At 39.2% G+C, this 26,457-nt stretch overlaps 2 protein-coding genes across 5 annotated transcripts; both read left to right on the top strand.

The window, feature by feature from the left end:
- Nucleotides 1-207: 207 nt before the first annotated feature.
- Nucleotides 208-13,425, top strand: IFRD1 (interferon related developmental regulator 1). Of its 2 annotated transcripts, XM_026085802.1 has the most exons (12): nucleotides 209-539; nucleotides 2,849-2,953; nucleotides 3,953-4,034; nucleotides 4,478-4,602; nucleotides 4,947-5,104; nucleotides 6,577-6,627; nucleotides 6,715-6,893; nucleotides 7,027-7,135; nucleotides 9,029-9,163; nucleotides 10,475-10,603; nucleotides 11,716-11,811; nucleotides 12,718-13,425. In XM_026085802.1, the coding sequence occupies exons 1-12, from the start codon at nucleotides 494-496 to the stop codon at nucleotides 12,805-12,807; spliced, it is 1,305 nt and encodes a 434-aa protein (XP_025941587.1). In that variant the 5' UTR covers nucleotides 209-493; the 3' UTR covers nucleotides 12,808-13,425. The 2 variants fall into 2 exon arrangements, with proteins under 2 accessions (XP_025941588.1, XP_025941587.1); XM_026085803.1 differs by lacking the exon at nucleotides 6,577-6,627 and having other exon boundaries at nucleotides 208-539.
- A 3,187-nt stretch (nucleotides 13,426-16,612) lies between these two features.
- Nucleotides 16,613-26,180, top strand: LSMEM1 (leucine rich single-pass membrane protein 1). 3 transcript variants are annotated; one of them, XM_026085812.1, is made up of 4 exons: nucleotides 16,613-17,007; nucleotides 19,156-19,287; nucleotides 23,051-23,191; nucleotides 25,525-26,180. In XM_026085812.1, exons 2-4 carry the CDS (start codon nucleotides 19,161-19,163, stop codon nucleotides 25,731-25,733), a joined length of 477 nt encoding a protein of 158 aa, XP_025941597.1. In that variant the 5' UTR covers nucleotides 16,613-17,007; nucleotides 19,156-19,160; the 3' UTR covers nucleotides 25,734-26,180. The 3 variants fall into 3 exon arrangements, 2 of the variants coding, with proteins under 2 accessions (XP_025941597.1, XP_025941596.1); XM_026085811.1 differs by lacking the exon at nucleotides 16,613-17,007 and having other exon boundaries at nucleotides 18,751-19,287; XR_003256658.1 differs by lacking the exons at nucleotides 16,613-17,007; nucleotides 19,156-19,287 and having other exon boundaries at nucleotides 22,113-24,769; nucleotides 25,525-25,587.
- The last annotated feature ends 277 nt before the right edge of the window (nucleotides 26,181-26,457 follow it).

Raw genomic sequence — 26,457 nt, 5'->3', positions numbered from 1 at the left:
CCCAGGCGGCGCTGCCGGCTCGGAACGACGCTACCACCCGCCCGCCGCCCCCACGGCCGTCCCCTCCCAGCGGCGTCACCACGTCACGGGCCCGCGAGCCTGAGTCACCCGCTCGCTGTCGCAACGCTCGGCCATTGGCTGTCGCAAGGGCCCGTCGCGAGGCCCCGCCCCCGCAGCCCGGCTGGTGATAAAAGCCGCGTCGGCGCCTCCTCTGCGCCTTTAGCTCCAGGTGCCTGAGAGGAGAAAGATGCATCGATTCCGCTCACGGGCCTTCACGGGGATTTCTGCCTTCGCCACCGATTCGTCCTTCGCCTGCTTTCGCCAATCACCTCCGCTGCCTCGGTCCGGGAAGTCAGCCTCGCAGAGACGTTGTAGTAAAAAGCGATCCTGCTCTTCTATCGGCTGATTATCGCTGATACCCGGGCGGGGGGGAGCAGAGAGACCAAGACCCGGAGAGGGAACCGAGGGAACCGAGCCAAGCGCCGCTGCGACCATGCCCAAGTCCAAGAAGCGGGGGAGCAACCACCAGCGCGAAGCCGGTGAGAGCGCGGCTGGGGCCGGCTGGTGGGGCTCCGCGCATGCGCGGCTCGCAGGGCTTGTGGGGCGCGTAGTTGGCGGCCGCGGCGCGCCCCGCCGGCGCCTGCCGCGGCGGCCGTGGCGGGAGACTACGTTTCCCGTGGTGCCTCGCGTCCCCAGAGAAGGAGGCCTTGGCGGGCTGGGCCGCCGCCCTGTCTGGCGGCGCCCTGGCGCGGCGCTGGGGACGTGCGGAGCCTGCCGTGGCTGATAGGAAGGCGGCAGGCGGACAGGCGTGGCCGGCGGGCTCCCCGCTGGGGCTGGGGCCGAGGCCGGGGCCGGAGGCCGCCGCTGGCGGGAGCCTGGCTCCGAAACCGCCAGCTCACGCTGCGCGCGCGCGCATGCGCTGGGGCGAGGCGGGCCCGGGGGGCCCCAGCGGCGGGCAGCCGCTCCTGGGGTCCCGCAGGCCCCTCGGCGGGCGGCGTTGGGGGGGCCCGGGGCTGCTGCTGCGCCCCCCAGTTACACCGGGGCGGCCGTGTGCCCCACTGCTGTGTGGGGCGTGCTTAAAAGGCCGCCTTAGACTGAAAGAGGGGGTTGGGAAAGGAAGACTCTTTAGTTCATCAGCAAATACCGATCCCGAGTTTGTGCGGAAAAGCAGAGGCAGACGCCACGTGTGATTTTGTTGGGTAGTGTGAAATTTCGGTTTCTGCTATAGTAGTTGTGAGCAGAGTCTGCCCCTCTTAAAATCAAGTATTTAGGAAGTGGGCAGTTCACTAAGGCTTTCTGCAGCTGCCGTAGTTGTAGCTTGTGCTGAGCTGTCTGTTGTTCTTGCCGCCTTCCCGTTGAAGTTCCCCACTTGACGGTATTAGAAGCACAAAGGTGGCTGTGCCAGGGCTCCAGGGTCCCAGGTTTCTCAGTCCACGTGCTGGCCAGTGTTTCTCCTTTGTAACTATAGAAAACACGAAGAACATGAGTGCTTCAAATGAACGGTTTTATGGCCAAGAGCTTTAAAACCTCTGAAGTGTGAATTTAATTTATTCGACCTTACTTAAAAGTTGTAGAAAACACTTGGACAGTGATCAACTCAAGGTTGATTCTGCCTAGATAAAAACACTTAGTTGGTTTCTTGGTAGTCAGGAAGCCTTCCTGAAGCTGGCGAGCATGGTGCTCTGGCTTCTTAAATAATTTAGAATCAATTGTACTACACAGTTAAAATGGAAGAGCAGAACTCCGAGTTCTGTAACAAAATTTGGGAGCCATGGAGAAATACCATTAAGACTAGTCTCTTATTTTAGTAGACCCAATTTAAGGGTGAGGATAAGACAGTTATATAAAGTATAAAAAAGTACCAGGTCAAAACTTCCCCAGCTCTTAATGCAATAACAATAAGGTACAGGAATAAATAACTATTCTTTATTTATGTAATATTTATAAGTAAATAAGATATAGGAATAAATACAGGAAAAGATATAGGAATGAAAAATTCTGGAGATGAGCATTAGTGGAAAAAATGCTGTTGTCATCAAAAAAGACTGAAGTTCTTGAGAAGAAGCCATTCAGAATGTCTTGTTGGCAGTATTTGATTGCCACTGTGACTGGTAGCTGTTGAAATAAATGAAATGGAGGTCTTTCTGCACAACTGTTTTAATTTGATATACAGAAACCTATTCAGAAGGTCTACCGAAAGATTAGGAAGGAGAAATGGAGTTTGGAGGCACTGGTTCTTGATGCAGGTTACACAGCAGTAGGAATCAGGCTTGACTTGCTGGATCAATTAAAAACAAGCAGCCATAGGAACTTATTTGACAACAACAAAAGAGAGATCTTTTGTTGCCTTCTTGGAAACAAAATGGAACCTTACACTTTCTTGTAAATTGTTTAGTACAGTGATGTTTTGCTTGTGTAACTCGCAGCATTTCAGCCACAACTGTGTTGTGCTATTATAAAAACAAGTTTCAGTTAAAGATGTGCACTGAATTGGCTTTGCTGGTTATGGTTGTATTTTAGCTCATTTGAGCCTCTGTAGTAGGCCACAGACTGAAAAGGACATTGGAAGTGAGTTGCGTAGTATGAATGAAAAAAAAATACATATATATATATTCTACCAATACTTAGAAAATGATGAGTTCCTCCCTACTATCACTGTCACAAAAGATCTTCTAGAATGGAGCCAGGGAGCGGAGTCATCAGAAAAGGTGGGAGTAAAGGAACTAGCAGAGAAAGGAAATGGTAATCTGTGCTTGGACAGGGAGAGGGAATCGGGTGGGAGGGGAATTCAGATCTTCCTTTTCTCTGTGAAAATGATCAAACTATTGTATTCATCCCTTTCTTTAAGGTGGTCAGCCCAGAAATGTGCAGCCTTTTAGTGATGAAGATGCATCAATTGAAACTATGAGCCACTGCAGTGGTTTCAGCGATCCTGCTAGCTTCACTGAAGATGGTATGTTCTTTAATTTTGATCTGTTCATGTTGTTGAAAACATAAAATCCAAGTTTAAGCACAGCATTACATCTCTTTAAATATTAGACTGTAAGAATCCTCTAGATGATAAAATAATGGCATTTTGTTAATCACTATATGACTGTTACTCTAGTATGTATCTTTGTATTTGAAGTACATGTGGTAAGCACATGCTTCAGGTTTCATGAGCTTCTCTTAAAATTAGGCTTCTTTCAGGTATTCAATGCTAACTTGTAGAGACAAAAAGAATTTTAATATGCATTACAAGACGCTGATTTTAATACCATGTGGTTGAGATAATAGTAACTGCAAAAGAATTTGAGATGGGGTGAGTCATGTCTGCTGATTTTGAACCAGATTTGTACTTCAGGAAACTCTCCTCTGTGGAAGCAGCAGCCTATCTTCTCTTCCGTCTCTGCAACCTGGGCAGTTGCCAAATGCTAATCTGTTGCGGGGAGGGGACCTGACAGCCTGTTACTGCCATAGGGGGATAAGGGTGGGAGACTTCACTGAATACTTGCAATTCTTAACTGAGCTGCTGTTACAGAGACAGCTATGAAGTGATGTTGGATAGGACAGCCTGTTTAGGTAGTACTCGCTGCATGAACAGTGAGTAGTCCAGGCATGGATATAGCGGACCGGATGAAAATATTTTGCTGACTGGATTGGTTGATGGGCCTGTCAGTTGTATTGAGATTTATCTAACACCTGGCTAGATTCTGCATTTATTCTCAGCACATGTAAGAAGCAGGTGTAGAAACAGCACATCACTGAGTTTTTAAAAGTATTTCTAAGGGGCAGTTAATTGTCATAGGCTGAACAACATTTTCTTGCTCTAATACTGAACACTTCTGTTGCTGTTGTCTGTGATAAGTTAACTTTCTTAGATAAATATTAAAAAGCTTTAGTATTAGATACTAGTCTATATGCTAATAAAATGTACTGTATCTGTAGTATTAAATTTTTTCTTATGAATTAGGGCCTGAAGTTGATGAAGAAGCAACTCAAGAAGACTTAGAATACAAATTGAAGGGATTTATTGATCTTACATTGGACAAGAGGTATAGTATATTTTGAGAAAACACATTCATATGTTTGCTTGCTTCCTCTGATGTAATAAGGGAAATAGGTATCAAACTTGTCTACGTGAAAAGAAATTACAGTTTCTGAAATTACATTTATTTCATGCTGGGGAGACTTGCTTTATTTGTGGTTTTGAAAAGACCTTTCTCCCTCCACCAAGTTTTTGGATAAGTGAAAATAAGGCTTTCCTCTCCTAATAACTTGAAGGAGAAGTGACTTTATTTCTAAGCTGGTGTGCTATCATGAGCTTTGCAATGCATAAGCAGGCATGTGTGTAGGCTACAACCTTGATTTTCCTGTCCTTGAGGGAAGGAGTGTGTTACTCATCTGATGGGACTAGACAAGGATAGACTACCATAAAAACAAATGCTGAGCTTTAACTGGAACTGATTTCAAAAAGTTGCCTTCTTTCTTCTAACAGTGCAAAGACGAGACAAGCAGCTCTCGAAAGTCTGAAAAATGCTTTTTCTTCTAAAATATTATATGAATTTATCATGGAAAGGAGAATGACTCTAACTGATAGCATTGAACGCTGTATAAAGAAAGGTAATTAACATGCTTGCTTTTAGAAAATAATCCCTATGAAATGGTTTATCGTTTAAGAAGAACAAGACTGTGAGGCTTCCTTAGTACTTTATAGAGCACGTAATAAATTAGTTATGTTAGCAGCTTTTCTTTTTTTTTTTTAATTTAGGTGTCATGCTTTTTTAACTGACACAGAGAATTAACTGAAATTACATCCTGTCTATGCTTTCTCTTAACTTGTAATAAAAATGAGGGAAAGTGTATTTCTTGCTGAATTTCCCCTTTCAAGTTTTCAGGCTTACAGCTTTAAAGTTCTGTGAAGGAATGCACAAGGTGATCACTCATCATAGTTTGTTAATGTCTAGGTAAGAGTGATGAGCAGTGTGCAGCTGCAGGACTGGCATGTCTTCTGTGTGTGCAGCTGGGGTCAGGAATTGAAAGTGAAGAGATATTTAAGACCCTTGGACCAGTTCTGAAGAAGATTGTTTGTGATGGAGCAGCCAGTATCCAAGCTAGACAGGCTGTAAGTGTAAAAAATTAACTGTTCTGTTTGCCGGGAAGGGACAAAGGGCAATTTTAGACTATCTCACTGTTGTGTAAATCAGAACTAAAGGTTACTACCCTAGCATAAACTACTAGTGTTGATGTAACTTCCCAGTGAGGCATAGCAGTTATCGCTGGTTTGAAAAGCTTTGTATGGAACCTAAAGGTTGAATGTCATTCTCACCTTCAACCTGGGAAGTTCAGTCAAGAGTTGTTAAACCTAGTATTTTTATAAAGTGTTTTAACTCTCACTATACTGCAGTCTCCTTACCCCAGTTCTGAGGGCCATGGGACAGCTTTACAGGTTGTCAGTTCTTCTTTCACGGCACACTGTTAACTTTGTTCTTGGGCGACACGGTATAGAAAAGCATAATAAGTGTTTCTGCTGACTGATGTGACTTCCAGTTCTAACTTCTGTAACAGCAGCAGAATATTATTTATGCAAATATATTTCTATATGATTAAATTTCATATAGCAAGTCTAGAATTACATACTTCATACTTAAAACACATTCTTATTACCAAAAGTATTTTACCTAGTCATTTCATTTATACATCAGTAGTATGGCTAAAACTTTGGCTATACATTTACAAAAAATATTGACAAAAAAATATTGACATCAGTATATGCTAAAATGCTGACTGAAGCCAATTTAAAGCTTTTGAAAAGAATTCTGTTTAGAAGTTTTGAATTTTAATTAATATTCCTCCTGTCATGTTTACCCATATATAGCTAGTTACTTTTCCTATTGTGTTCAAGCTGTGTTACAACAGATATTACCAGTTGTAAAAGGAAGTCATATTAGTTGAACAGTGATTGCTTCTTAAAAACTATTAAAGTTTGTCCTGGCATGTTTAAGTGTAGTTTGGATTGTTGTGTGGTTAGCATGAATGTCACTTCCAACAGTCTGGAGACCCTGGGAACAGAGCACAGGGGAGTAGGAAAGGGACATGTAGGACCTTCTATTAAAAACTGGAAGGTTCCAAGAAAGGCTGTTAAAGTCAGTGGTTTTAATGCCATTTAATTTCTAATCCTGGGTAGAGAATGGGAGAAATATTTCCCACAGCTGTGAATGAGTATCAGTTGTCTGTTATTATTTATCAACATAGTTTCTGCTAATGACTTCTAGTGGGATTTAAAATAATTACATGAAAAGAATGCTACATGTGGCTTTTTGGAAGGGCTTTTTAAGTTGAATTAAATGATACTGCATGAAAAGCAAATGCCTGAGAGTAGCCTGTTTAATAAAATTATCCTGAGAGTAGACAGAAACTGAAAGGTGACTGTTATGAAGTAGCTGCATTAAACAGTTATGAATAGTTTTATTCTGCTGGGGTCTTAATCTCAAGTCTCCATTACTCCAGCTGTTAAATATCAAAGGTTCAAGCTTAGGAATTTTGTCAGCATAATTATTAATGTCAAATACTGACATTCTTTTCTTCTGTGCCTAGTGTGCAACCTGCTTAGGGATTTGCTGTTTCATTGTCACTGATGACATTACGGTAAGGATAACACTTATATTTAATCAACAATATGAAAATATGTAAATCTTCAGCTGTGTCCATGACCTTGGGTTTTTTCCTGTTCAGGAACTGTTCTCTACTATGGAATGCCTTGAAAACATCTTCACAAAAGCTTATCAGCGAGACAGAGACACTAATGGTGTATCGGGTACACATAATATTGTTCTTCACATTAGTGCTCTCTTAGCATGGACGCTGTTGTTGACTATTTGTCCAATGAATGAAGTGAAGAAGAAAATTGAAATGTGAGTAACTTTCTGGAAAGCAAATGTAGTGATTGCGGGGGGGAGGGATGTTGTGGGTGGTGGTTGTTGTTTAATTCAGTGAAGCAGCATCAACAAAATTTACATGTTAATGAAATGTGGCTAACTCTTTTAGGCACTTATATAAGCTTCCAAGTCTGCTGTCTTGTGATGATGTCAACATGAGAATAGCTGCTGGAGAAACACTAGCTCTTCTGTTCGAACTGGCACGTGAAACAGACGCTGTAAGTATAAGTCAGCAGTTAAATTTTCTTGCATTGGGGTGATGACAAGATAAACTTCTTAACCTGTGTCATATAGCATCCCTGATCTCAACAAGTGACAGATAATCCACTGGGTATGTTCTTTGTAGGGACACTGCCTCAATTTAATTGGGCATGGCAGTGTTTCACAGTGACTTGTTAATGTTTTCACACTAACTGAAATGGTACAAAACATGGCCAATCTAATAAAACATTAAATGATACTTCAGGGCACACTAGAAATGTAGTGTGAGAGCTGTAATGTCTAAATCCAACACCAGCTTTTTAAAAAGAAAATATTTTATTAGAGATGTTCCAAGGTGAAACAATACTGTAGTTGGAGCGTTCATTAGATACTTTAGTTTTCCACAGACAAGTTCCAGTCACTGCCAATCTGCATGATCCTCCTCTCGCAGCTAATACTTACCTTGAGTAGAAACCATGGTGACTTTTAACATTGTTTTTTTCAGTATCCTTATTTGGATACCTCTAGAAGGATTGACTAATATTGCATTATACTTTCACAGCATTTGTGACTACTTTAGAGCCAATTGTAATTTAAGGTGTGTGGGGGGGAGAGTTTTGAAGAGAATTAATGTACATACAAATACCAGTCTTGCTATGTTTAGTGAGATTTATTGGGGTTTGCTTTTGAGTCAGATTAGATGAAAAAGCTTCTTGATATTACCTCATACACAGCCAAACTTGACTACATTCTTTATTATGCCGTACTAATTTCTGAAATGTTTTCTTGACAGCACCGAAGAAGGTAGTCGCCACTTATCCATGGCACAGTTTGAGAGAGCTGCCTGAATGGCTCATAGCTTGATCAAGGCTCCTGTGCTTTGCCAGAACAGTGTCCAGAATGAAAGGATAACTCCATTTGAGTCAGGATACACAATATGCTAACATTGCATAACTTGAAACAATATGCTGAGACTTCTGTTTAATTTTAAACAGTAGGGATTTGAGTCTTGGCTATGGAAGCCAACTTTGAAAGAAAGAAAAATGATCCCAGAACTTGATCCTTCACTTGGTCAAACTGTCTGCGAGTGACTAAAAACTTAAACTGCATTAAAAGATAGACTATAGTTACTTAAAACCTCTGGTTAAACTAATTCTGTTTAACCATCACCGTAAACTAGAAAAATATTTACTGTGTTTTGCCTTTGAGCAGTGTCTTTCAAAAAGCATGCGGTAAACTCAACTTAGTTGACCAGACAAAATGTTCAACTAAGGTGCTTGCTTTTATGCAAGTGGCTGAATTAGTAAATGGAGGAAAGAAAATATTGCCTGTTCAACATTTATGCACTAAATTTTACTTGGAGTTGATCTTCTGTTAAACGCGCTTTTAAAACAAATGCTTTCTAATTTACCACTCCATACAAAACTCATGACTAAATATTCTTTACTGTCAGTCTAATGGTGTCTCACAACCATCTCCAAAGGCATGAATTCTGTGCTAATAACCAGCTTGTTTCCTCAAAGTGCTCTCAGCTTGTCAACAGGACTGACAGCAAGGTTCAACAGATCAGTTAGGCAGTTTGAGCCCCTTGGAATTACAGAGCAGAACAGACTGACATGTATATATGCACACTGAGGGAGCTCTACTGTGTTTCACATGGCTCTGACTACTAGCATAGAGCTGATGCTATCCATCTTGGGTAAATGGATCCTGTGGCTTCATTCTTACTGGCTTAAGCATACTGCAGTTGGAACTACAGAAAGTCACTCACTATCTCTTAAAATAACAAAATGATAGGTCACTAAGTTGTAGAGGTCTATATGCCCAGAATTTGGGGAGAGATCAGTTTTGCCACTTGCAGGGTAGGATGTTAAGTCCAGAAACTGAAAACTGTTCTTTTTTTGGACTAGGATTTCTTTTATGAAGATATGGAGCCTCTAACAGAGAAACTAAGAGCTCTAGCTACTGATGGAAACAAGCACCGAGCCAAAGTAGATAAAAGAAAGCAGCGATCAGTCTTCAGAGATGTTTTACGAGCTGTTGAGGTGATTTTCATGTCTGTCTTTGACTACATCGATTGTAATATGTAGTGTACAAATGTGTGAAAATCTTTCTCTTATTATATAGAACTACTGTTTCTGTTAAGGCAGCAGAATTAAGTCTACTTTTAAAGAAATGAGACTTCAAATTATTCTGGTCACTAATCCTGCCTTTACTTTAAATATAACTGCACTTTTTTGAATATTTTATAAGTCAAACTTTATTTTCCTCTAGTCCAAACTTGAATTTCATTTTGAAGAAGACTTTTCTTTTAAAAAAGTCCAAACATTACAGTATAAATAGTAAATTTTCCTTGGTTTTTACCTTATGCAGGCTTATTTCATGCAAGACTTTGTATGACATCCAAATTAGCTTCCTGAATTTTGTGAAAAGGTTTGCTTGTAAAAACTTCTGCTTAACTGTTGTGCAAAATAAACAAAAAGCAACTTGGTAGTATCTTGTCAATAGTAAGAGCTGCAATTTGGAAACATATCTTATCAGGGCTGAAGAACTATTTGTGTGGTGGGTGTGGGTGTGTCCCCTCCCCCGCTGTCATAATGCTTGTGCAGTAATCTTGTGGTTCTCCCCATCCAGATTAATGGACCAATAAAAAAAATTAGTACTTTAAAAGAATTGGATGATGGCATGACTTCTCTCTAGCAAAGCATCTGTAAGACAAAGTCAAACTTTTGTCGCATTAACGACATCTTACTGAATGAAGTCAACTCTTGATTTGTCAGATACTTAATTTTTATCTTGTCATATGGATAAGAGTAAATACTAGCTGACAGAACAGTTTAACATCTTGGAGAAGCTAAAGAGAAGGCCTTGAAGTGTTTTGAATTCACCTTTGAGACTCACCCTGTAAAAAATGAGTCATGAACACTTGTTACATTACATTGTCACAAATGTAGCTTGTTTCAGAATACAGCACTTGAAAGGCATGGGCTGAATGGGACTTACAAACTGACTGAAATGTGAATCTTGCACTCAAAACTGATTTTTTCTGGAGATTAAATCCAATTCTTGTAGTCAAGTTCAAGATGAAAGAAAGTTACGTGTTTGAGCTGGTTTAAAAAAAAAAAAAGCCTTCTAACTTCAAGAATGTCAACTTCAAGTCTTGGGGATGAGATTAACTTAAGGTATACACCAGCTTATGAGCAAATATGACCTTTAGTATAGGTGTATTACGTTAGTTGGGAGGTTTTGGTGTTTTGAAATAATCAAAATAAAGCTCTTAAGATGTGTGCAGATCCTAGTGCAAAGGATTATTTTAAATTAAAATCATATATGTTGCTTCCTTTAATTTTGGACAGGAGCGTGACTTTCCTACAGAGACAGTTAAATTTGGACCAGAGCGCATGTATATTGACTGCTGGGTTAAAAAACAAACCTATGATACCTTCAAGGAGATCCTGGGGTCAGGGATGCAATATCATTTGCAGGTGAGCTGCTGTTTGAAACATGCTGTTTGTTACATGCTCAGACTGTCTTAACAAGAGTCTGCTTCTTCCCTGTTTAGTTTCTTTGTAATAATTAAGACTATGAAATGTGAAGTCATTAGTGAAACTTAAACAGTTTTTGCATCAGTAGTGTTAAAGACAGCACTTAATAAGTTTAAGACACTTTCACACCTACTTGAGTTTGGCAAAGTAAAAACCATGTCAGCTTTGTACAAGATGTGTACTCTGAGAGAAAAAAGTGAAGAGGGGAACTAGACTGAGTTGGAAGAACTGTCCTGGTGAGCTGGCTCCAAGTTGTAGCCTGTGTGCACTGTGTTAGCAGGTAGTAGACTTCTTCAAGAACTAAAAAAACTCAAGTTGAATATCTCCTTAGCTTCAGCTTTTTTTCTGAATCGTCATGCTCTCCAAGCAGAATGCCTTAGTCATCTGGCTGCTATAAAGCTGGATGTGCTCCACCCTTCCTGTTCAAGCTTGTAAGAAGGAATGCAAAGTTTGAGTCAAAAATAATGAGCATGATTGCAGCCCAGTGATGACAGCATTTGAGATGGGTGGGAATAAGTCTTCATCTCTGCTCTGGGAACTCTTGTTCACTAGTCATCTGGTTAAGTATGTATTGGAAGCAGGAACTGTAGCCTAGGAGTATGTGCTCCCATAATACTATAATAATCACTGAATTAAAACCTTCAGTCTGGTGTGAATTGTGTTCCTACATACCTAAGGGGAGCCTAGGCATGTAACAGCTTTTTCAAATACTACTTTTGGAACCAGATGTCTAAAAGTTAGTGTTGTGAAACCATATGGATCTGGGTCCAACTGCCTGGTTTTGTGTAAAGGATGCAACAGAACAGTATTTTACTTGCTGGGGCAAACAAAATAAATGGGGTGGCTGTCTCCTTTTCCTTGAGAGGGCAGTTCTTAGCTTTATTCTGATTCAAAGAAGACGTGTTTCCTGGCTTAATAACAAATGATACTGGGAGTCATGTTAAACTGCTGCTATTATTTGTTATTGAACACTTCTTGATATTTGATAGTAGTCATCTCTGGAGGATAATCAAAATGCAAACTGATTATTCTATGTGTTTCTTGTTATTCAGTCAAATGAGTTTCTTCGGAACGTGTTTGAACTTGGTCCGCCAGTAATGCTAGATGCTGCAACTCTTAAGACAATGAAGATATCCCGTTTTGAAAGGGTAGGTTATTGCACCTCCCTATATTTTGTTCACTTAATGCACTAATATGTTTCTCCTGAATTAAATAGTATTCAAGGCATGCATTTCAGAAGCTGTCATCCTTAAGCTTGTCATCTTAATTCTGACAATGCTCTGTATTGTCCTGAGTGAAATCAAACCTGACTTGTATTGTGTCTTTATCAGCTCTTATTTTTGGCTCTTCCGTTAGGCACCTTTGTGCAACTGCTTTTCTTCCAGGGGGTCGCAAGGTTGACTTGATTGTTGACAGGTATCCAATTCCTGCTCCATATGTGTGAAGCCTGGTCTCTTGTCAGAGCCGTAGATTTTTGGGTGGAGATGTTCAGGAAATCGTAGTGACCAAATCTTTACAAAGACAGGGTCCAGAATTCTCTGGTGCAGAACACATACCAGCATGCCTTTGTTCTGTTGGTTGTGAATATAATCATCCCATGTTCATACTGACAATGTGCACTGAACCATATGATTCCTCCAAATCTTTTTGTTGTCAAGACCTTTGATGTAGAGTATAAAACACCTATAGGAAGAAAGATACCCTTGTAAGTGAACAGACTGGATAGTTTACAGTCCCAGTGAATTTGAGTGCCCTAAGGAAGAGTGTGTATGAACTGTGGAATAGTACTATCAAGCTCTTAATCATGCTTAATTTACATTGTCTGTATGATGCTCGAAACTGACTTATTTATAGAATTATGCAAATTTCCTTTAAATGGATGTAGCTTAAAATTTATCTGCCCTTGGTGCAAAGCTTATGGTACACTGTAAACTTTACAAGGTCTACCAAGTTCTATAAAGATGATGTGTGTTTCTTAGATGATACCAAAAAAAAATCTTTGGAACATAAGCCTTTGAACATCTGTGAGATTAATTTCTCCTTTTATTTTGTAGCACTTGTACAACTCTGCAGCATTCAAGGCTCGGACAAAGGCTAGAAGTAAATGTCGTGATAAAAGAGCAGATGTGGGTGAATTTTTCTAGATCTCCTTTTTTGTGGTGTTCAATTTTAAGGCTTTCATAATTTAAGTAAATTTGTAACTTTTAGATGAGTTTTTAACCTTCTGTAGTCACAGCTTGCACTTGTACACTGGGATAATGTATGATATCTGTAAATATAATGCATGTTATTGCTTAGTTGCATATATATTGTATATAGATTGATGGTAAGATTGGGTGCAGGGGTAAATTGTAACACTTAGATGCAACTTGCTCAAAACTTGAATATATTGTAACTCAACTGTTAAATGGTGTGGATAAATGTATTGAATTGCCATGTGTCAGATTTGATTCCTTAATTTGTATTAAGGAAAATTAAATTAATTTGACCAAGTGTTTTTGTTAGGAATGTGTTAATATGGAATGAAACTTGTTCATGTGAAATTATTTTAGTAACTTTTTTTTAACTCTTAACTGGCAGATGGATGAAGAAAATTCTGCATAGTATGACTTTATACTGAACAGGACTATGAAGTTCAATTACCTTCACTTATAGTGAAGTAGTAAATGACAATACTTGCCTCAATGTAAGATAAAAACCAAGATTCATGTGTTCTGAAACAAGATATTAAATTTTTGGAATAAAGATCTTTCTCACTGTTTTCTGTCTGTCTAAAAGTAATTACTATGTGAATGAAAAGCTGAAATGCTAGAAATGCATCAGTTTTAACTCTTAGGTTTTTATTTCATGCAAAACTACACTTATTATTTACCCAGTCAGACATATGACTGAGATACTATCAATTCTTTAGCAGATGCTACATGAAACTGTACCTTACTATTTTTGTAAGGTATATATGTATTTTTTTACTTATGATGGTCTGCACTTCAGCCTGCCCTTGATTTGTGACAGCAATTCATGTTATAAATAGTCAGAAATTTGTGGATCGAGAGTCAAATGTTTCTCTTAGTTCTGGTATGCAAAACACCTTGTCCCTTTATCCTACAGGAGACACTCTAGACATCCTGTTTCATCATCTTGAAAACTTCTCTTGTATCCTCAGTTTTAGTCTCCAGATGACTGGAATGTGCCAATAACCAGCAACAATCTTTCTTAGGATGATCTATCGTAAAGACAATAGAGCTTAGATATCTGGACCTTCTGAACCAAAAGACATACAAATATAACTGCCTGCTAGAATAAATGTTCCGAAAATGAAAGTCATGTTATTTGCAAAAAAGTCAACTTAATTAAAAAAAAAAAAAAACACCACCAACAACTGTTGTCTCTGATAAAGAAAAATATGTTTTAGTAGGGGGCTTTGTTTTTTTCAGTTGTTCCCCCTCTTCCCCCCTTTGTAGCAGAAACAAAATGGGATATATTCTAGTTCTATATTTATTCATATTCTAGTAAAAATGATCTAGAGCGGTGAATGCCATAGTTGCAAAAATTTTGTCAGTGTATTTCAGCTTGGACTTACATGTTTGGGGGGGGAGGAAGCATGCTAAATAGGTTGTATTTGGTCTGGTCTGTTTTCTCTTTTAAAACAAACAGTGAGGACAGTGAGGTGGATTGAGAACTGGCTGAATGACAGAGCTCAGAGGGTTGTGATCAGCGGCACAAAGTCCAGTTGGAGACCTGTAGCTAGCGGTGTCCCCCAGGGGTCAGTACTGGGTCCAGTCTTGTTCAACTTCTTCATCAACGACCTGGATGAAGGGATAGAGTGCACCCTCAGCAAGTTTGCTGATGATACAAAACTGGGAGGAGTGGCRGATACACCAGAGGGCTGTGCTGCCATTCAGAGAGACCTGGCCAGGCTGGAGAGGTGGGCGGAGAGGAACCTCATGAAGTTCAACAAAGGCAAGTGCAGGGTCCTGCACCTGGGGAGGAATAACCCCATGCACCAGTACAGGCTGGGGGTTGACCTGCTGGAAAGCAGCTCTGCGGAGAAGGACCTGGGAGTGCTGGTGGACACCAAGTTAAGCATGAGGCAGCAATGTGCCCTTGTGGCCAAGAAGGCCAATGGTATCCTGGGGTGCATCAGGAAGAGTGTTGCCAGCAGGTCGAGGGAGGTGATCCTCCCCCTCTACTCAGCCCTGGTGAGGCCACCTCTGGAGTACTGCGTCCAGTTCTGGGCTCCCCAGTACAAGAGGGATGTGGCACTACTGGAGCAAGTCCAGCGAAGGGCCACAAAGATGATTAGGGGACTGGAGCATCTCTCTTATGAGGAAAGGCTGAGAGAGCTGGGCCTGTTTAGCTTGGAGAAGAGAAGGCTGAGAGGGGATCTTATCAACGTGTACAAGCATCTGAAGGGAGGGTGTCGAGAGGATGGGGCCAGACTCTTTTCAGTGGTGCCCAGCGACAGGACGCGAGGCAACGGGCACAAACTGAAACACAGACAGTTCCATCTGAACATGAGGAAAAACTTCTTCACTGTGAGGGTGACAGAGCACTGGATCAGGTTGCCCCGAGAGGTGGTGGAGTCTCCTTCTCTGGAGATATTCAAAATGCACCTGGATGCAATCCTGTGCAATGTGCTCTAGGTGAGCCTGCTTGAGCAGGGGGGTTGGACTAGATGATCTCCAGAGGTCCCTTCCAACCTCAGCGATTCTGTGATGCTGTGATTCTGTGAAACCCTGTGCATTCTTACTCCTTTAAAGTTGTAAACATGTGTGTGGGTTTAAGTAGTTGAAGGGGACATGGCTGTAAGGGAATGTGGACTCTACATTGAGAAGAAATTAAAACTGAACCCAGAATGAGTACAGCCTACATCTGATTGAGTTACCCTCTTGGAAGCAGTCCAGGGCAGAGATCAGCAAAAAGACCATGCTCAGTATGAAGAGGAGAAAGGTTGTTTTGCTACCTACTGGGATTTATGATAGATTTGTAGACCTTCTCAACCTTAGAACTGGAGAGTTTTGGATCCTCCTCTTAAAATTAGGGTGGTGTCAGGAATCTTTCAGGGATACAGATGAAGGGTTTTGTTTGTTTGTTTGTTTTTTTCTTTCCTTGCTTGCCCCTCCTTGCCTGGAGGGTTTCTAAGGGACCTGTGCAGCTTAAGATGTGTGCGTTACTGCTCAGCTACTCAGACTGGGCTGCTTTAGAGCCTGTCAGCCTGGGGTGGGAAATTGTAGAGTCAGTAGATGTATCCTCTGTGATGTTTCCTGAAAAAAGAATGTATTCTATACCAGTTTAAGGTTACTCAGCGTAGGACTCAGTATCCTATAATCAATATAAGATTGCTTCAGGGAGGATTTGTTGTTTTGGCCCATGTCCCCTTTGTGTTAACCTAGCTGCCTAACTGCATTACAATGTGCTGTAACATTACACACTGCAATGCTGGCAACAAAAAAACTAATAAAAACTTTTTGTGCACAGAACAGTTATCAGTACTAATAATCATGTGCATCAGAATTTATTTTTTAAACAACTAAGGATGTCATACAAATTAGTCCATCCTGAAATTGTGTTCCACTTGATTTTGTAAGTGTGTGGAAGAATGAGGAAAATACCCTGTTTCTTCAGTATATGCCTTGAAGATACTCATAACTACAATATTGTAGATAAGACTCTTCTGCATAGCAAACTAGTTTAAAAACTAAAAATGATCATAAAGAAAAAGGTTAATTGAAATGTTTGCCACCAGAAACAAGTCTTCCAGTTTTCCATTACAGGATAGTATAATGGTTCCAATATAATAAAGAAGAGCTCTGTGTGTGCGGATTTCTTTTTGGAAACCAGTCTACTTAGCCAAGATGAACACTAAATATAGACTGAAAGGGACAGTCTGTTTCATAGCTGCATTCATGGGTTGTGCAGGAGCTGACAGGTTCTCGTGGGTCTTAAAAGTAGAGAAAGAGCAGCACACGTTTTCTTCTGGTGATTGTCACTGGCTGATATCTTCCATACTGGCAAATTAGCTCAGCGTGGTTATGTTGTAAGTAACATTTCATTCTCTTGTTTTTTTGATTCCTTTTAGACTTGATCGTCATCGTCTTTTCTGTGCAGAGTTTTCTTCTTACACAAAGTGCTAATTTAACCACAACAATTTAAGGAGAAATTTAAGTCAGATGGGGAAATGGTCTTTAAGCAAGGTTGAAGTACAAGATGGAATGATTTAAAAAGCACAATGTTTAATTAGTTTGTTGGGAAACTAATCAATACTTTTGGTTAGTGACACCAGTGTCTGTATCCTCTCTCATTTGTCCTGGGAGGCCAATGGAAAAAAGAAAACCCAAACAAATGTAAAATAGACTTTGTTCAATAAGTACTGATTTTCTTCACTGCAATTACATGCACAATGAGTAAATTGGTTTTAAATATTTAATAATGAACCCAGAAATGTATAAATTCAATTTCTAATATTAATGGATCAAAGGTACTCACATTCATTACAGCTAAAATTGTTAAGAGTCTTCCTGGAGCTTGCAGGGAGGTACTACTCAAAATGCCCAAGAGAAACAACTGCTCTTCTGAAGCTAAAAATAACCAGTCTGTGTGTGAGGTGGTGACTTTTAGCATACTGTTACTGAAACACAGGACTCTGTAACGACCGCAGCTGGCCACGGGTGTGCTTGTAGGGAAATGCCAGAGATAGCGCGGGTGATGACATTGCCTGCAAAAATTGCTGTCTTCCCCCATGTGACATTCCACAGGGATGAAAGTGGATCCAACCATCTGTCCTGAAATTGCTGCTGCACATCTAAAAATCTTAAGGGTTATCAGGGTAATAAGGGTTATAAGGGTTAATAAGGTTATAAGGGTAATCACTACAATTCTAGCTTTTCTACCTTATTTTTGTGTTTTTCAGCAACAATTCTGAACAGATTAAAAATAAACTGTAATCATTTCTATGTTGGGCTCTATTAAATTTAAGTAAAGAAGCATACATTTAGGCTTGTCAATCGCCACTTTCTAATGGGAGAACTAGTCCATTTTTCAGAAGTGATTAAAGCACTTCGTCTTTGCAATTTTATTGAGACTTAGTGAATAGTTATTTGGCTCTATGCTCAAATTTGGGGGAGAAAATATCCATATGGACAAATTATGACAGCTTTCTCCTGAATCTGGTTTGATGAGGGAAAAAACAGGTCTTTTTTGTAAGCATTTAGACTTGTATTTCTCATACTTCAGGTTTTTAATTAAGTGGTAAGTTAGGAATCTGGTCACACTACCTTCTCTCTTTATTTCTTGGAGTGGAAGAGAGAGGGAGAGGCACATCAAGAGGGCAATTCAACCCATCTAGGATTCAGAAATCACCTTTAAGTGCCCGGCTCCTACCATGAAGAGAAGGCTTGTATAGTGTGGAGCACTCGTGGGTAAATTGAACTTGATAGATCTGATAAAATACTAAATGGCTAAGATGTAACTGACCCCCAAGGCTAAGCTAGTCTCTGCGAGCTCCCCCTTTACATTGCTTAGCAAAGAAAAGGTCCCTCTAGACTGCAATACTCAGGTCTAAAAAGACCTACCTTAAAATAAGAAGAACATACTCTGGAGGTAGGTGATTTTCTTTACTGATTACAGAGGGAGTTAGCAGCAATTGGTGTAGTTGTCTAAGATGCCTAGTTACAGCAGCTGCATCTCCTCATGACTTGAACAGTACTATGTTTCTAGAACATATTTCTGGAGTCAGAATAACATAAAGAAAGCTGAAAGACTATTAAGAAATAATGTGCAACTCATGTGGGAACATACTTAGGTATTGCTTCTTCTTTATATATAATCTTCCTTCATAACTGGACATATTTATATAATCATTAACTCAGTTTGTGCATCCAGACTTTTGGCAGAGAAGTTTTTTTTTTACTGACTGGGCCCCATCCAGTGCCCAGGGTATTAGTCTGAAGAACAGATTTGCCATCAGGCTTTAATTTGTCCAGAACTACCATCTATATCAAGTAGAACCACATTAGAAGAGTATTTTTTGCTCCATTTTTCACAGGTAGATAATAACTTCACACTGACATTGCATTGTGCATAAGCAAACCTGTATTCTTGATGTTTATCTCTTATGTCTGTATCTGCTTTCTTGCCATGTCTTGTCTCTGAATTGTTTGATGCTTAAAGCAGAGGACCTGAGTGATATCCTTTCTGGTGAAGTTAGTGAATGTTTTGCTTTCACTAGGGTCAGGATATCACCCTCCAGTTTACCAAGTACCCACCAAGATAAAAAGGTTATATAACTAAGCAACTAATGTTCAGATCAACATTGCAGCTAGTGACATAGAGTTTCTAAATAGGTATATATACATATATATGCAAGCACAAATATCATGTGAAAATGAAATTTTAGACTCATCAAAGATCTCCAAGAATAAAGAGCAAGTGCTACAAACTGAGTGACCCTTTCTTTCAAGATCCATGTTTTAACTTTCTTTATTTTTTTTTAGATATAATGGAGAGGCCTTCTTTGGAAATTAACCTGCCCAATACTCCTGAAGAGGGAAAACTTTATGTAGTTGATTCCTTAAATAACCTAAACAAACTAAATGTTTGTCCAGATGAATCCCAACATGTGCTAGGTACGTATGATAAATGATGCTTAGAGGTTTTGCTGCACACCCAGTAGGTCATGAAGGAGAGTTATGCACGGCATTTGAAAAGGCAAGCCCTGCTGTGCTCCACTGATGTCAGCAGCCCAACAGGCCAACATGTGCATGTCAAGCTCTGTGCTGAAAAATATAAGAAAAGGATTGCAAATGGCATCATTTACACACAACAGACAGAAGTTGCCATAGCTAAATGAGAGTAATGGTTTAGCTGCTCCTGTTGACTATTACTGGTATTAAATTCTTGGCAATCCCTGCATTTGGCTAAGGATTCACTGTTGAGACTGAACTTGCCCTTCATTTCTATTTAGATCCATCAGGTGATTCTTTGCAGGATGATTTCTCTAGTGCTGCCCAATATATACCTATTACATGAATAACATCATGACTCTTCACAAGCACTAAAATTCACACATGACAACAGAAGCACCAGTGAATTTCTGCTGTTTCTTTTAAGACACATCTCCTAAGGACTCAAACCAGTTATCTGAAACACTCTGTGAGACTTTTAAGGATTCTAATTCACAGATCTCTCTGCTTACAGTTTCAGATATGGGCTCTCCCAGTTCTGCTGGTTTTATATGATTTTTATCTTTGCTTGTGGCAACAAGAATATTTTTAACTAGTGATAGTTAAGATATACTTGAGTTATTTGTGATCTGAAAACATTTTAAAAGCTGGAGTTCTTTGGCAGCATTCCACATGACAATATTAGAATCTGTTTTTATTTCCCTTAGTTTAATGGCAAATTTTGAAATTCGACTGAAACGTTTAAGTGAGTTTCAAATGCCCATAACTTAATCATCCTTTTAGTCAAAGGACTTGAATGCCTTTCTACACTTCTGCTTCTGAGTCCTCTGATTTTTCCTAATGCAAGTAACTAGAGACGTGCTACTTTCTAGATTCAACGCAAAGATGTTAGACATCAGCTACTTTATTTTCATATGTAGATTATCTTGATATTCTTATTTCAACAACTACAAAAAATACATGGGATCATTCAGTTTCGATGTCAAAGAAACTCTTTGTAGCGTGGCCATCTTGCTTCCTTTTGTAGTTTTGATAGAGCAGTGTTTACTTTCCAAGTAAATTTTATGTAATCATGTAGGGTTCTGTAAAATAATTATGTGCTTTCTCCTCATTACATTTCATCAGTGAACAAAGGTAGCCTAAGATGTAGTTTATGCATCCATTTGTAAAGTGCTTTGGCTCCTTCGAGGATGATTCTTTTTAAAATACATATTTTTAATTCTTCTAAAGCTTGGACATTCTGTAAATATCTTATCCTACCAGTAAAATGTATAAAATGAAATTTTCACAGTCCTTAGCTGTCTTATTCAGCAGTGTATATAAAATTCTGATTCTCTTGCCAGAAAATCAGTGGGATTTGTGGAGTATTTTTCACTTTCCGATAAATACTAAATGCTTGTGGATGATCTATTAATTGCTATGGCAGATGCCCAGGTTGGTTTAGAAATGATGTTTCAAGTGTTGCAGTACACAGAACATTGCTTTTGTTCAGTAGCTTAATATGACCTGGCATAATTAAACACACTAGCAATCATGTTAAAAGCTGTTTAAAATGTAAAGGCCTTTTGATTAGTTTAGTTGGAGCCATGCAGCAATTTATTTATGTTTCAGATCATAGAATGGTCTTGCTCTTTGCAGCTTGGCAGGAATCCGTGTTCACTGATTCCTTACAATACTGTAGTCTGGCATGTTTAGCCAGTTGCGTAGTAAGAAGTGTTCATTAGGCAGAGCGAGTGTGGAGCGTTTCCGAGAACTCCATCGATAGCTTGCTGTGCTTGAGAGACTGTACCAGCAGCCCTCCTCCCCTTATTATTCTGACTAGGAAGCAATATTGGTGCAGGCACTTAGTACATAATGCATTTTTTATGAATGCTAAGGGAATAAAAATAACCCCCAAAAAAACAAATATTAAAAGTTTCAGTTTAGCCGCCGGCAGGAGCGTTAAATGCAATAAAGAAAAGCAAAGATATTCCCAGAGACCTCCTACTAGTTCAGTGAATTGCTCAGCTCCAGGTTTGTTCATCATTAAAGACCCATTAGGGCATATACATTGTTCCCTCAGCCTTATCACTACAGGCTCAGTTGCAAAGACCTAAAAGATTTCTACCAGATAAAACCAGAGCACAATCTAGAAATATATTTTTCATAGATGCACATGCTACTTTCCCTTTCAAAATAGCAAGAGAGCAATTATAGAAGAAATTACAGTTAATCTGGTTTTGCATGTAATTATAAGGTTATTTTAGCATGTATAAGACTAACATCAAAATGAAATGACATTAGCTCCTTGCTCCCTCCAAAACAATAAATAAACCCAAACCTTTGGAAATAGTTTAAAGTTGTATGCAAAACTGGGATTAAAGAACTCTGGCTCAAGTAGGGCCACAAAGATAATTAAGGCATTGGAGCATTTCTCATATGTGGAGAGGCTGAGAGCTGCGACTTGACTGTTTAGCCTGGAGAAGAGAAGGCTCCGAGGGATCTTATCAATATTGATAAAGATCTGATGGGAGAGTGTAAAGAAGATGGGGGACAGACTCTTCTCAGTAGTGCCCAGCGACAGGATGAAAGGCAATGGGCACAAACAAGAAAACACTTCTTCACTGTGAAGGTGGTTGAAGACTGGAACAGGTTGCCCAGAGAGGTTATGGAGTCTCCATCCTTGGAGATATTCAGAATTCAACTGGACACGCCCCTGGGCAAGCTGCTCTAGCTGACCCTGTTTGAGCAGGGGGGTTGGGGACGACCTTCAGAGGTCCCTGCCAACCTCGACCATTTTGTGGTTCTGTGAAGTATGAACTTATTTGATATTCAAATGAACCTCTTCCAGGTGTTCACTTGACTTTCCCCATTACCTTTAGGGCTTATTGCCACTTTTCATTTGATTGCAACTGTTTTTATAAGAGAACCTGCTGACTTTTCCTTTATGCAACACATTCTTAAAAGAGCAGTAAACTGGCTTGCCACTCAAATTTGAGGGAAGCATAGCTACTACTAGTCATTATTTCCCCTCATTCTTCATGTGCTTGAAGGACAACATATGTGAGAGTCTGTTCCATTTTGTGACAAGTTTGGAGGATATATACTTCATTTTTTGTTGGAATGAAAACCACAAAACCTTCAGAATGTTTTCAGAGAAGAAGAAGAATATACAAAACATTTAAGATAAAAAAGTCCAAACTTACATTCATCTTATTCAACATTAGGAGTTTAACTGAGTTGCTTAATTTGGGAATTTAGTCATCCCAGGGATATTTCTACCATCAAATAGATAAATAACCAGTCTAGAGGACAAATGTTTGGGATGAATCTGTACACAGGTTTTCAGTAAGACTTTTTCGCTCTCTTCTTTTTCAAAAAGGTAGAGTCCATTCAGGCCCTTAGAAAGCTTTCTGATGAAAATTTCATTGCAATCAGTAGATCTTTATGAAACTGCTCAGCTTCAACAAAACAGTGTATTTCAACAACAAAAAATATTTTTATTAAAATATTCCAACAGCTATACTTTCTATACTTCCAAATTCAAGCTGAGCTCATAAAATTGGTTTCTTCCCTTCTCATGCAATATTACAGGAAGTGAGGTCTGTTGGCCAAAATTAGGATATATTTTGGATCATATCTGCTTGGAGCCAGGAGCATTTTGTCACGTTTATTCTAACCATTCTTAATGTATTTTATCACAAAATAATTTGTCATCTCATAACAGATGAGGAAGATGAGAACACTGGTGGTACTGGAGAATACATGGCATGGAGCAACATAAGAAACCAATGTTTGTTCTTCGTCACCTTGATTCTTACTTTGATTGTCAGTTTGGTACTTGTTTCATTCGTAATATTCTTAATAAGTAAGTAAAACAAACTGTGGTTCTTAAAAAATTAGAGCCAGATGAAAGAAGAACTTGTCAAAAAGTATAATTCTACCTTATAATATGTTATTCCTGTATTTGCACAGTCAAAGGCTTTAACTGGTTATTGACACCAGGTCTTGGTCCTGGGTATAAAAGCACAGGCCTTTACTCCCTGAGCTAAAAGGCATGATTTTGTTGTTAGTGCGAAGGCTTTGTGAGCTTAAACAGCTATCAAGATGAGGGCATTGTGTATAAGGGCAGAGTATATGACTGCAAAGTAATTTTTAATACTGCCTCTTATTCTTTGTGCTTATATCCAATGCAGCTTCTACCTCACATGCTGGAGAGGTTTCTTAGAACTAAAAGCAAAGAACAGATAAATAGATAGCTTCCAAAATACATAGTGGCACATATTTAGTAGGCAGACCTCAGGTTTGATATACGCTACAAGGAAATTATTTGATCTGCTCCCTCAACCACAGAAAAATATGGTTTCTCTATAGTGCTGTGCCAATATTAACCTAGAACCCATTCCCTCCTGACATGAATAATTGTATTAGACAAGAAAGAAAGGCTCCTGCTTTGTCTCAGCTACTCTGAACTCAGCAAGGTTGGTAGGATGACTTTTTTAAAAAGTTAGTTTATCTTTTCACAGTGCTTTATCAGTTGAGGCCAGATTCAAGACAGCAATATAATCTACACCTAAAAGGAAGGCTTTAGGCACCCTGCATTTAATTGTGAGGCAGTAAGAAAAAGAACTTAGCTCAGCCAGGTTAAACTGTGTTTCTGAAAATGCTGACTGGAAATTAAATGTTTCATTTTAAAGATGATTGTATGGTGATGAGATGCTTTGAAAATACAATTTCCATTTCTTTCCAGACAACTCAGTCTTGGTGTCATTCCACTGAAGTTGGAATTATGCTGAGGCTAACATTTAAATGGGTCTACATGAATATATTTTCTTTTATTCAGAAAGACCTGAGAGCTGCAAACTAAGAACTGACTGGAAATTGTTTGGAACTAAGAAAAGTTCAAACAAAAGAAACAAAAAGCAGATGAGATGTATCAAAATTGGCAAGTAGCATCAAGTCTGTAGATATGATTATTGTTCCGCTTGAGTTGGGCTGGCTTGGCTAACACCGCTAAGCACATGGCTACAGGTGACCTTGGCTCATGGAGCCCTTGCCACCTTGGGGCTTTCTGTGCTAACTTTATTGAAGAGAGCATGAGGTGAATTATTTTAAATTATAAGTCCATTTTTAAAGAAATGGAATCCATGTGAAATCAAGATTTCTTCCCCTATACTAGGATATTCGCTGGAGCATAGCAGAGATACTCACTTTCCTTCTTAAACAGGAAATCCCAATCCCTGACTGAAGCTGTTCACAAGCTCTCAAAGGACAAAACATCAGAAAAGTGAAAAGCACAAAGGAAATCTTAAGTGGCATGGTTGTAAAACCTGAATAAAAATATCTTATACTTGAACTGCAGATATGGTTGACTGGGAGCTGCTGAAAGTACAGCCCTGGTATAAATGAATGAGTAATGTGCCCCTCTAGTGGAAAAAATGATAAAGTAAGTAATAGTGGATATGCTACTGACAGGGATTAAAGGAGTTTGCTTGGGCTCAGGTTGGTAGAGGCCTGTGTTTTTTGGAACTGAACTTCCAGTAGTGTTTATCTCAGATTATGTTTGCAATCCATAGATATAGACTCATTTTGTATTGGCACTATTAGACTTAAGCTTTTGTCAGCTTCAAACTCATGGGTAAAGTTTGTAAACTTAAGAAGGCCAGAATAAAATTGGGTCCAAATGTGTATGTGACTGATACCGTTTACTGGTGTTCCAGAGGAAACTGGCCTCTTAATGCTAATATCTGCAATAATTCTCCTTTAATCTACATGCTTTAGGAAATCAAGTGATATGGCGGGAGTCTTAGGTCTCGGTGAGGGTTTGTAATTGTACTTCTAGAAAAATACAGATATATACTGTTCAGAAATAGCATCTTGGAGTCCCCAAATAAGCTATTTTCCAGTGGACACTAATGGAATAAATATGTTCATGAAGACTGCAGAACCTGTCTGAGCCAGTGTATTTGATTGTATTACTCTGCACTATACTGAATAAAACAGAAAATAAGCAGAAAAAGAATCTGGTGAGCAGTGGTAGCAGATGCATAACTTTTTATCATCAGATTCTGCAGTTGTTTTCATGTTATTGTTTTTACCCATCAGAATTTCCATACAATCTCCCACAGGGATGCAAGAGAGGATAGCGATGCTTTTGACTTAAATGTTGCTAATTTAATGTGGTGCATTTCCCTTTTCAAGTTCAAACTAGGAACAAGATGGACCAACTATCAAGCAGACTAATATTTGAAAAGAAGATTATAGAAGAGCTTAAGAAAATGAACAATATGATATTAAAGCATCTAAATCAATCAGGAATTAAGGAAAAGGAGAGAGAATTCTTCACACCAACTCCTGATCTTCATGAGTACTTATTCACCCATGCTGAGCTGAAAATCCCTGGAGAATAGATCTTCTTTGCAATGAAATTCAATGTCACTGTATTTATGCACTCAGATATTTTCACATATGACACAGAGGTTACTTAAACATTCTGATGAGGTCACAGAAACACTGGGAAAGACATTTTAATGAAAAAATATTAGAAAATAATATTTGGTCCTGTTTTATGTGAATACAGATTTTCAAAACCAAGCCCACATCATTTACATTGAGCACTGGATTGACAAAAAATTTTCAGGAGTTCCAGATTCCCTGTGCATAGTAAATTGGAGGGTTAGGGACTTAGTTTTACTTTAAATGTAAGTGAATGACCACATAAAATAGTGATTTTTATTCAAATAATTCCATCAAGACCTTATTCACTTAATCATTCTCCTGTTTCTTAGGAACAATTGTGTTTGCTTGTTTATTATTTGTATTTAAGGGTAACTGAGGATTCCATAACTTATAAATAAAACCAGTTCTTCAATGGAGCTTGGTAGTGTGCCTTACTCTGAGGTCTAAATATATTGACTTAATACTTAAGAAAAAGACAAACTTAACTAAAAACAAACCTGTTCATAACATGTCATATTCAGCCCAAATTAGTCTTGACTGAAAGTTGATGTCATATTGTCTTAAACAGGAAATGGGTTTGGAGGACTCAGTCTGGTAACACCTATCTCACAACAACACAAATATGCTGTACTCAGTATTTATTGGCAGTTTCTGGGGGAAGGCCAAGTGTTTTTA

The sequence above is a fragment of the Apteryx rowi genome, unplaced genomic scaffold (genome assembly GCF_003343035.1).
Source record: "Apteryx rowi isolate R43461 unplaced genomic scaffold, aptRow1 scaffold_677, whole genome shotgun sequence".
Taxonomy (NCBI): domain Eukaryota; kingdom Metazoa; phylum Chordata; class Aves; order Apterygiformes; family Apterygidae; genus Apteryx; species Apteryx rowi.
This window is presented reverse-complemented; position numbering and strand designations above follow the sequence as displayed.